General features: G+C 33.4%; 1 protein-coding gene across 1 annotated transcript in view; it reads left to right on the top strand.

The window, feature by feature from the left end:
* Positions 1-11,960, top strand: part of LOC115876947 (protein krueppel-like) — a 114,765-nt gene extending 102,805 nt beyond the window's left edge. The window contains exon 3 of the mRNA XM_030892992.1: positions 9,629-11,960. Within this exon, the coding sequence (XP_030748852.1) occupies positions 9,629-10,803 (1,175 nt within the window). The 3' untranslated portion in view covers positions 10,804-11,960. The remainder of the gene's footprint in view (positions 1-9,628) is intronic.
* The last annotated feature ends 627 nt before the right edge of the window (positions 11,961-12,587 follow it).

The following is a 12,587-nucleotide window of genomic DNA, read 5'->3' as shown; positions in this document are numbered from 1 at the left end:
TATTATACTATAAAGCTCTCGTCAATTTAAATATGAACCGTAATGCGAATAAAATAATAAATGTGATTTATTAAAGATATTTTGGCTTTACTTTGTAGTTTTGTTGTTTTAGAGGATCATTTATGTTATTGATTATCTGCGGAGTTAGGTGTTTCTTTCTTTCAATTGGATTTTTTTTATAATTTTAACTATGTTTAACAGTTTAAACTATAAATCTTGTATTCACTTTTATTTTCAAACCCTTGAAGGAAAGTGAATATATTCCAACCAAACGGGATCTGTTTGCAAGTTGCAAATATTATTCCGTGTGTATGTTAAGGTTAAAGTCCGATATAACCGGACGGTTAATGCCGTCATTAAGAGGTTAATGTTTGGGTTTGATTAGGTTTTTGGTTGTTTTGTGTGGTTTTGTTGTGTGTTATTCTCGAGATTAACCGGATAATGTCGATATTAACCGAATATCGGACCTTAACTAACATAATATACGCGCGGACCAACCTGCAGCTACTGTGAGGTCAAAGATTAACCTACAGATGTGGCACTTATTCATCTTGCTGATAAGCGCCGCCGCGACCTCGGACCTTTAATAGGGTTATGGCGTTGTTTTGGTTTGTAAAAAATGTATTCCCAATTGAAATAATACTTAGTTTAAGAATATACCGCATCGTCGTTGGAAACATAGGAAATCCCATGCAAATTTTGAACTGTTCAAATATTGGCTCCCCTATTGATTTTCCAGCGAAGTCGTAAATAGATTTTCTGAAGGTTTATGTATGGTAAATACACATGCCAAATTTGAACAATTTAGAACCAGCCGATTTTGAGTAATTTAAGAAAGATTGCATCTATGTTTATATTAAAACCGAACAGGTAACAATAAAACACCAGTCAAATACCGACGTACCTTAGGTTTACAAACTATGATTTTGTCGTTGCCAAAAGTACTTTTATTTTAATAAAATTTTAATATTCAGGGGCTAAGCTACTGCCCGCCTAGTCTCATTTTATCATGCTCACAATAAATTATTACTAGTACTGAATATTAAAATTTTATTAAAATTAAGTTACGTTTGAAAATGACGTTGAAACCTTCAGGTATGTCGGTTTTTGACTGAGATTTGATTGGTGCCTATTCAGATTTAATTTGAAAATACATGCAGTTTTTCTCAAATTACCTACTCAAAATCTTATCTTCTCGAGATAATACTTAATCTGTAGCGATTTCGCAGCTTTTCTGTAGCGATTCATGTCAATAATTCATTCATGAATCAATTATTCATGAAAATGCACAATCAATGATTCAATTCACGAAAATGCGCTTTGTATTCGGTCCCTTTAAATAACCTATTTGACTGAATTGTTTTATTTAGTTTCATCTTACTAATAAATCTGTGTTATTCTGTGGTGAGATCTTGAATTAAAAATAAGTAGTTTGGTATCGTTCGCGCAATGAGGCGCGTTAACACGCCTCTTTCAATTCGCACGTTGATGCTTTCGCTGCGCGTTTTGTCAGTCTATGGGAAACTTAGATGAGAAAAGGATGCAAAGCGAAGCTAATGAGGAAAAATAATATCCTATTTACGCGCGGTGTTTTCAAGGAACGTAACCCCCGAGTAAAACAGGTGATTCCTGTATTTAAAACTTCATTTTAACGATTTTTCACTCTCTGCATTATGTGAAATTTCGCCCTTTTATTTCAGATAATGAGAGTCTAGGTACTGTATTTTATTTTAATCAACAATGCGGAAAAGGAGTTTTCAAAAAAAACCGACAACAGGATCTCCTTTTCGGGAAATGTTTAATAAGGTAACGGGTCGAGACGTAATGAGTCCTCTATCTCCTTTTTCCTCCCGTGCCCGGGGACTCCTCCCAGCCTGCTCGGACCGACAGGAGCGCAGTCGCGCGCGGGCCATTATCCTTCCTCATTTATCTCCTCCCTTCATTAACCCCCGTGTTGCCCTCCCCCCACCCGGCCGCCACTTTTGCGAGAGGCCTAACCCTTTCGTTTACCCGCTGCGTCGTCGCTGCTTCTGCTCCTGCCGTAGCTGCGAGCTCCATTATTGCGTTACCTACAGGTTTGATCGAATAAAGTAGACCGGTAGATTTCAGATTTAGTTTTGAATCTGTATCTCTCTGCGATATTTACTACATTACGCATTTTTTTAAGCATTCCTTATTTAATCTAGTTATATAGCTATCATAAAATAAGACTTCATTGTTGATGAGTTTTTGGTGCTTTGGCAAAGCCATTATTTCATTTCGTAAAAGATCACCAATAATATACTGTTAAATAGGTAGAGGGCATATCTGAATTTCTTCACAGATTGCCCCCTGCAGACTATCAATTTTCGTACCAAGCTGAAGACATACCGTAAGGTGGTGAGAAAAAATGACGTCAAGAACACTATAGTCATTAGTAAAAAAAATATTTTATTATATACCCTTTACCTTGAAATCTCTATTACTAAGCTTCATTCAGAGCCTCACAATTAGTGGAATAAATTAGTGATTTCAATTACACTTTATACTTTTTAGTTTACGATCATTCACAATGTCTAAAAAATACAATTAAAATTAACAGAATCCTAGCAACAGGTTGCGGCAATCAGTTGTATCCGAGGGGTGTCTCACTATTGGAATTACATGTACATTTTCTTGGCAGTCGCTGGTAGTCATTGGCAGTCTTATGGCAGTCGCCTATAATAATTACTTCTCATAGTCACTGGCAGTCGCTTAGAAGTGGAAGGATATTTAGGCAGTACGTGTACATTTTTTACCCAAGTGAGGCACCCCTGGGTTGTATCCATAGAGAAAGCCTAATATTTAATGTTCAATTTGCGAAGTTTGAAACTTTCGTCATCATTTTCGGCGCCATATTGGTTTTCACGTATTTCTTGACTTGGTCCATGAGTTGTTTATATCTCTGGTTGTAAACTAACAATAACAAATTTAATAACAAAATATTAAACAATGACAAATTTATTGTAGCCTACTCGCAGTGTATACAATAATTAAATACGTCCTCTATTAATATGTTCTTGGATCTTATAAGCAGGAATTCCAGGGGACAAACGAATATTGTGACTTGTTTTGCTGCTTTTTGTTCTTTATCTTTCACGATTCTTCTGGAACTTATTCTTTCTACAGGACAGCATTTTAAACACAAATTAAATCACCAAATAACTAAATAAACACAGAAAATCCCACAAAAATTTACGGAAAACTATCGTAGTCGTTAAAATTTAACGATAATGTTTACTCTAAAATTAAATAGAATGATGATATTTAAGTGTCAATGCACAAAGAGAACCGTGAATTAACTAAATAAAATTCCCTCCAAAAATATACCGAAACGATTCTTGCATATTATGCCGTTTCTTCTTCGTTTTTGAATACCTACAAGGGATGATGGATCGCCGTATGGCGTCGCAAATATTGAAATGCGCCAACAACGATTTATTCTGATAAATGGAACGCGTGACACTATTGAGCATTGAACGTGATAATACAATGAAAATAAAATCCACACAACTGAATTTTCAATAGGGAAAACGCCGAGTCAGATGCGACGTCGGCTATAATATTCCGAAATTTTATTGTGAGAAGGAGATAGGGCTAGAAATGGGAAAAAGAGCATCGATCAGAAGCAACAGAACGAGGATGTTTTTTATATTAGTTAGAAATAACAGGTTAGTCGTGACTGACTAAGTTAAGAAAAAAACTCAAAATTTAAGTGAGGATGCAGTCAATAATCACCACATAGGCTAATAAAACTACTTTTTCAAATTTGTCAAGCTTTCGAGAATTTTATTCCCATCATCTGGACATTTTGACAGGAGTCAAACACATACATATCCAACAACATTACTATACTTTAAACACAAAACAAAAAATATATTTTTTATAATTTACTAAACCAATTTCTACATTGTTGTTTCGAGCTCGATCAAACAGTGACTCAAGCCACTGTTTGTTTCGACTCAGTTTGTTTTGACTCAGTCAAACTGTCCTGATGATGGGAATAAAATTCTCGAAAGCTTGACAAATTTGAAAAAGTAGTTTTATTAACCTATGTGGTGATTATTGACTGCATCCTCACTTAAATTTTCAGTTTTTTTAGTTAGAAACATACAATTTTCAATTCTTTAACTTTACTCGTATTTGTCTAATATCATTTTGATTATTCTTTTGAACTATATCGTGTGTAAATATCCGTGAATAATCTAATATGACAGAGTTTAAAATACTATTTTTATAATAATGGGCGGTAAAAGTGTCTTCTGCTGTGCGAGCTTACAGGTTTCGATTTCCAACCGGTACAATATATTTATTGATTTAAATAAAACATTTATTTATCTCAATAGAGCGACTAAGAAGCCGCCAACGAAGCACTAATCAGTACTGATACAAGTTTTCAACTCTACATAGTGCCAATATTTAAAAATGATAATAATAATAATGAACCTCTAACAATAATGGAAAGAAGGCAAACCACCTTGCAAAGTACAACGTCTTAAATAGTACCTTTCGGATTCGGCTTTGACATTCAAGAAATCTGCAAGACAAGACTTTTTTTTTCAAAGAAAATTTCACACCTCTACTTTTCAACCAATAACATGCTTTAATGTTGACTAGTTACCATGGCAACTGAAAAAATTTCCGGAAATTTTTTCGAGGCGCCACGAAACTTTAGTGGAAATTTTTTGACAGTTGAAAAGGTAAACATAAGATCTACAATCATAATGTGAATGAACTACAATGTCTATATATTGAAATGTTACCCATTTGAGTTTTAGCAATACCTTGGCCAACTTAACAAATTGAAATTATTTTAAAATGTCATGTTGGATTAATATTTTTTTTTTCAAATTTAGGTGTGAAATTTTCTTACCGAATACCAGGCAAGCTTAAATTATTCCTGGAAATTTTCTTTCGGGCACGAATATTTTAGGAAAATAATTTTCAAAATATTCGTGCCCTCAAAAAAATTTCCGAAAATAATTTAAGCTCTTGTGATATTATAAGTGAAAATTTCTTGTCTTGAATTTCAAGACAAGACAAGAAATTGGTTTTCAAGACAAGAATTCTTGTCTTGTGCAACACTAATTATGATATAAATAATTTTTATCATTTCTTTCATTATGGGAGGTGGGGGGTAGTGTGTCATAATAAAAGTCATGTTGGAACCACTCTATTAATGCGCGAGTATCTACACGCTTTTCTTCATTTGAAAAGTTCATATTTACAATTTTGGTTAATTTTAATTTACAAAGTTTGGATCTGACAGTTTCACATTTCTGAGTGCAGCGATGATTGAACTTGTTTCCATGGCTAACTATGTGAAATTGTTTAAAAATGATAAGAATTAGCTATAACTCAGTAATTTTTCGAAGAAAAGATATTATAGCTTATATCACTAAAAAGCTTAAAAAATGGCGCAATTATGAAGTCATGGCCAACTATGGTTTTCATTTAAAAAAAACATATATTTGTATCATATGTCGAAAATGACAGGCTTTAGAAAAAAGCGGAGGATACGCTCTCTTTAAGGATGCGATTATCTACAACTTTTATCTGAAAACTTTTTTTCTAAAATAGCTTATAATGGAATTAGGGACAATTTTTAAAATAGCCGAAATTTGTTTTTTTCGAAATATCTAGTAAGCCATGAACTTTTTCAAAAATATGAAAGGCGCATATTTATGACCCCACAAAACTGCAATTCTTTCCCCATTTAAACGACTCTCTATCTCCAGTAGTTTCCGAGATACCCATAGAGAACATCGTAGGAAACTCACCCTGTATATCGAAAATAATTAGGAATGAATTATAATATGTCAAATTCAAACAGGACCTGTCAGTTACATAACACCATGTTTTACCATCTCTCCCTCACAGACATCCATTGTAAAATGGTGTGTTACTTAGCTATATTTTTTGAAGGTGCCTGTTTAGTTGACAATATCCAATTAAAATGTTGTGTGCCAGTGCCAGTTCGAAGACTGCTTCTGGATATCGTTAAAAATATCAATAGTATCGTTGATTGAAAGAATTGGGTTGTGTGCATGTAGACCGCAGATTTTTTAGCTCTTTTACCAGCTGTAAATACTTGTTTTATCCTTTTCTTTTATATCTAACATAAAGAAAATAAACATTCTTAATATTATTAGTAAATAAATTTTCGAAAAATACTGTAACTTCAACAGCAATCGTTTTCGTATTGCAACAATTTTTACGCCGACCTACATCTGATAAAGAATTTCGTAATCTTCCAATGCTACACAATGTAGCCTAGCACCTCATCCTCGAGCGTTTTCGAAGATCAAAGCCTTTGATAAATCCTTTTCCACAACAAACATAGACAATTTAGAGATTTTGCAACGGAGCGTACTCTCCGAGTAAATAACAACACGATATAAATATATAGCTGGCTGTGCCCATTGAACACATGGCATCCTATTTCTATTATTGATTTCCACCCTAGCGTAAAGTGTCCAAACACCCCGTCCCTCAAGACGTCTGACAATGACCCTTAAGACGTCGCATACATAATGGCGGGAGACGTTGGTTCTTTCTGTGCCTTACCCTCGCATGGGTTCACGTATAAAATAACCTTTTGTCGGGCAGAAAACACCCCGTTTTGTGTCATTTTTCCGAAGAAAAGTATAAAAATACATACCGGTGTGCGCGTATTGAATGGAAGGCTTCGCGTATTTCCTTTGCGCAATGTTATCGAAGTGACATGATCTCGATGGCCATTTAAAATGTAATTTTACTGCCGCTCTTTAAAAGTTTATCGAGAGTATTAGCACAGGTGTACACACTTAATATTTGTTGGATTTATTCAATAGATGTTTAGAACTTGTGTTAAATAGAGGATATACAGGGTGCTACAAATTCGGGATACGAGCATTGGTATCTCGAAAACCGTAATAGATACGAAGATGGTTAAATTCGGGCAAAGTTGCTCCTTGGGATGTTCATCAAGGTGACATCAAAAAAGTTTTAAAAATTTCAAGGATTGATGAGTTTTTTGGAAAAACGGTTTTTTTTGAAAATCAATTTTATTTTTTCCTGTCGTTACTTTTTCTAAAATCAACAAACTGATTGCACATCCTCATAGTCACTTTAGGGCTATCTGAGAGTATTTTTAGATTTTCAAATTAGCTGATAATTGGTGTGATACAGACAGTCGCGTAACAACAGACTCACGGGCATGTGTGCAAAAATTTTACCGGGCCCCCTATTACACCTACATATTTCAATACTTATATACTAATCTGAATAATATGCACTCATATTTTAGGTCAGAAATAACATTATCAAATTAATTTTTATATAGTATTATTTATTACTGCAACACAGAATATGTAACCAAAAACATATAAAATATCAAATAAATAAAAACAAAACAAAAAACAACAACAAAACTAACTAAATTAAAATAAACAATGTAAATAGGAACATGAACATGTTAAAATTCTTTTTTCTTTGCTTTAGTATGGGCGAAAGTTGACACAATATTACCAATGTCTATTGTACGAGTAACTTCATTTTCTATTGAAATAATTGCCAAAAAAAGTGGAAGTTTTGGGCACCTCTCGTAACTCAGCTGCCTTATCGTCCGCTTAATACAACCATTAGGTAACTAGAGTTTTTGTGATTTTGAGTTAATTAGTTTGGACAGTATAATTTTTCATGCTCTTTTTGAAGCTACAACTAGATTAGTTCTATTTCTATTGGATGGTATAGAAATCCAGTGACAATACAGCAAATTTCCTTTTTTGTCAAATTTAATGCTCTAATGAAAAATCACATATTTCCAGTTATTTTTATTTTGCAAAATAAAAAGGAAAACACAGTTTAAAAATTGCACAAGAACAAGTGTAAAGTAATAAGTTATTTTCGCGATAGCGTGTGCTAGTTAAGTAGTTAAGAAGACATATGATAGATAAGAACTTAGTTCGGGATCGCCCGATTCTGCTTGATTCGCGATAGCATGTGATAGATATGGGAATGGCGGCCCGGGCCCCCCTAGGGCCTGGGCCTGGGCCCGTGTGCTTCTCACACACGGCATATCGATAGTTACGCCACTGGATACAGACACGCCAACTTAATTTTTTTTAAATAGTTTGACAAGTTTTGAAAGAACTCGATGTCATGAGTACAATGATATGCCACACTTTATACTTTTTTTGTTTTGGGTATCTTAACAATAATAAAACTATTTAATTATTAGTTAAAATAATTTCAAGTCCGACTTTGGTTTTTTAAATTATTTAATCTGATTATATTCATCGCAGCAATATTGATCAGCGCTAATTATTATTTAATAAGGAAAATCGAGCCAATTGAAAGATGCAACTAAATAATTGTCAGCAATTTAATAGATATTATTTTTGAATATTTTTATTATGAATTTAAAATTTCAGTGTACGATCTAATAATATACATAACGTTAATCGTTACAAATAAATCAACGTCATCAGTTAATCGTTTATAAATATATATACTTCAACAAACTAGTTTCAAATGCTCTACATGTTCGAAAGGGACCTCCCTCCCAAATGCACAAATTTATTTTTTGTTCAATCTTATTTATAGCTCTTTGAGCATAATATCTTCTTCTCATACTTCCAATGCATTTTATATTCTTTATTATAAATAAAAAGTACAAGAGTACATTGGTTTCACTTTTACAAATGACGTCAAGTAATGAACTAAAAAAATAAAATTTATTTTTAGAAAAATCCGTTTTATCCAAAAAAACTCAGCAATTTTTGAAATTTTTAAAACTTTCTTGATGGCATCTTGGTGAACATCCTAAAGCACAACTTTTCCCTAATTTAACAATGTTCAATGTAACAAATATCTATTACTGTTACCGGGATACCAATGCTCGCTCGTACCCCAAACTTGTAGCACCCTGTATACTTGCAGATTAGATTAATTTTAATTTCCTTATTTGCCTCATGGCTGTGCAATTTTCTTGTAAATAAAAATAATAAAATAATAATACTTGCAAAAAATTACACCGCCTTCACGTATGTCTTAAATTTTAAAAGTTAAATTTAAGCATTTCCAGTAAAAAACCGTCAAATAAAAAATATCCATACTTTATAAAAAAAAATTATTTAAATACAAATAATCAATAAACAAAATTTCAGAAAATGTCAAAGAGTAAAGTTCTATGACAGTTTTATTATTTAAATAATTTACTTTTTTTTTCAAACGTCACAAAATTATTAATTTTTGCTACGTGATTGATAATATAAAAAAGTCATTTTAACGCCTAGGCATAAAAGTACGAAAATATATTATTAAACTGACATAAAGTGATTCAACAAGCGTAACCATAGTTTCTCTATATATACTTACATAGAATGTATGACTTTAAATATTTTTATAATATTTGGTACGTTTGAAATTGTTTAAAAACTTATTTGTGGCGTTTGAAAATAAAATAGCGTGTTCTATTCGGAGCAAAAATGCCTTTTTGTGCCTCGGCTGTATGTCGGAATCAAACTGTACAGCCTCATCAGAAAAAGTATCATTTTTGCTCCTAATAAAACAATATACTATTTTAATAAGTTAGCTAGCATAAAATAATATTTTATATTATTTCCAGGTATTCTCAGTGGAAGAGAAGGGAAGATGGAACCGGAGCCAAAGTCACCATATATTCCGGTGGGCTATCCAGCCTTTCCCAACCCATCGTTATTCACGTCGACGCAAATTTTAATGGCCAGCCAACTTATGGCCGCATCTCGCATATCGATGTCTAACCCCACGACGTTCTTCCATCCGGGAATGATGCCCTTGAACTGGGGAAATACCTCACCACCTTCACCTCCATCCAACACGGAGCAATTTTCTCCTTCACAAAAAATCAGGAAAATTAACAACCACAACCTCAATAACAACAACGTAGTTTCCAGCAGTACTGCTGTCGAAGTGGTCGAAAGAACGAAGAAAATTAAAGCGGAGGAAGAAAATATTGTCGTACCGTTAAATTCGCCTACGAGTAGCATATCTCCACCTTCAGGAGGTGATGTCAAGGATCCCAACAGGGATAAACAATTTACTTGTGGAGTATGCCAAAGATCCTTTGGATACAAACATGTCCTTCAAAACCACGAAAGAACTCATACCGGAGAAAAACCTTTCGAATGTCCTGAATGCCACAAACGGTTTACTAGGGATCATCATTTAAAAACCCATATGAGACTGCATACCGGAGAAAGACCTTACCATTGTGAACATTGCGACAGACAGTTCGTGCAAGTAGCTAATCTTCGAAGACATTTAAGGGTTCACACAGGGGAACGACCTTACTCTTGCGAATACTGCACCGCGAAATTTTCAGACTCGAATCAACTTAAGGCACATATTCTTATCCACACCAAAGAAAAGCCGTTTTCTTGCGAGAAATGCCACATGAAATTTCGGAGGCGTCATCATCTAATGCATCACAAATGCGGTATGGTGTCTACTTTCGAATCACCAATAACACCGGAACCGGAAGACCAGATTGTAGTTGTTTCCGAACCGGAAGATCTCAGCAGGAAGAGAATTTTGCATCCACAGAGCACGCCGATTATAACGTTACCACTACCGGTACCTTTGCCGGAACAAACGGAACCGGAAGATTTGAGTATGAGCACGGGAATGACGTCGAATAGTAGCGGAATGGGGTCCCCCCTATCGCGGAGTCCTAGCTCGAGGGAGGATTGCGAAGAAGACGACATGGATATTCACGAATCCGCGGCGATTTTTCTACAAAAACGCCCATTGAGTCATTAGGTTAACTAATATATAAGTCGATATTAAAAGAAGAGAGAAAAATATTGTACGTATGTATGTATGTTCTGGTGCAAAAGTTATAAATTTTCTTTATAACAAAAAAGAGAGCGTATTCAAAAATTAACTTCCGAATAATTTTAAGTTAAAAAAAGATCAAGATTATCTCAAGTGGGCCCCTCATTTTCTAGTTAATCATGGAATTCAATTTCATATATTAATACTTTCTCAAAATAATAATTTTAGGAAATGAAATCAATAGGTTCTATTTGTTCCAAAATATGGGTAATACCTTTATTAGTTAATATAAACTTTACATCAACATAATTATAAACTCGAATTATGAAATTGAAATTTGTTTGTGGAGAATATGGGGTCCACTTATGATGATCTTACTCAAAAATCAAATTTACTATTAACGCAGATATTTTGTGCATTTTGTTTTTGTACGGTAAAACACGGGTTTTGTATTAGTCAGGTATATGAGTTCCTAGAATTTAGATTTTACAGAAAATTATACATATAGAACAAATATTTATTATGTCATTTTCTTTTCAAGCTCAAATAATTCTCTTTTCACATTGTACAGAAAAAATATTGATTTTTTCGGACCGAAAAACGTGGAAAAGAAAACCTGCAAAAATATAACATGTATATTTTGGATTTAAGCTTTACAAGATAGTCATCTATTTAAATCATTTTGAAACATTTCAAAATAGTAACAAACACAAATTTAATGAAAGTAGTAAATTTATATATTCGACTACATTAAGTTGTGTTTTTTTATATAACGTACATTTATATAAATCCAATAAAGAACTAACGATACAAAGTTAGATTATACAGGGTGAGTCTTAAATAAGTGCAAAATTTTTTAGGGCTGGTAGATCTCGATTAAAGAAACATATTTTCTCTTTACCGTTTTTCAAGGAAGTCCAAAATAACCGAGATATTTTACATTGATTTTTCGCTTAAATTTTGCGAACCACTGCACTGGATCTTTTCTAATTTATAAATATAAACAAAATCTTTCTTGACCTCTGAAAAATGTTGCTAATTTTTGGTCTGATAATATTTAGTGTCTGTACAATGTTCACATCTTTTATTTTTTTTACAATTTTATATTTGTAACTGTCTTGAATTTTATAATAATAATAGCTCCCGTATATAGCGTTTAACGCCTTGGGAGTAGCAAGGATAGTGCCATACTAGAGCCGTTCGGTATACAAGCAAGGTAATGTGGCTAGCACTACGCTTCAACCGCCTATTATTACCTCAGGATTGTGAATCCCAAGTACTCATTTAAGGCTGAGTCGACCTAGGTACCCAAACTATTTTTATTTTAATAAAAATAGTCGGCTGATGAAATGCCGGGTGTGGGAATCAAACCCACTACCTTCAGATTGGTAGACGAGAGCCTGTACCTCTACGCCACCGGGCACCTTCTTGAATTTTATTTCTACATTTTTCTTCTGTTTGTCTTTAAATTTTTTGTCTATTTTTTTATTAGTATTTTTATATATACATATATTTTATAATACGCAAGGCTTTTCACACGAATAAATAAATTTTCTAGGGTCTCTTTCTTGTAAATTTAATCTACAATCTATGTTGTCATATTATGAAGATATTATGTTTTTTTTTGTTAATTCATTTCCAAATTTTTTTCAAAAATTTACAAATTTTCCAAAAAAAATTTCACGGAAATACCCTTATAGACGTGTTTCTGGGGACGAAATAAAACAAAAAGACTCACCCTGTACTAGTGTTTTGTGCGTGACACATTT

The sequence above is a fragment of the Sitophilus oryzae genome, unplaced genomic scaffold (genome assembly GCF_002938485.1).
Source record: "Sitophilus oryzae breed Bouriz unplaced genomic scaffold, Soryzae_2.0 scaffold_1441_pilon_pilon, whole genome shotgun sequence".
In the NCBI taxonomy this organism is placed as follows: domain Eukaryota; kingdom Metazoa; phylum Arthropoda; class Insecta; order Coleoptera; family Curculionidae; genus Sitophilus; species Sitophilus oryzae.
Note: the sequence above shows the minus strand (reverse complement) of the source record. Positions and strands in the feature narration are given on the sequence as shown.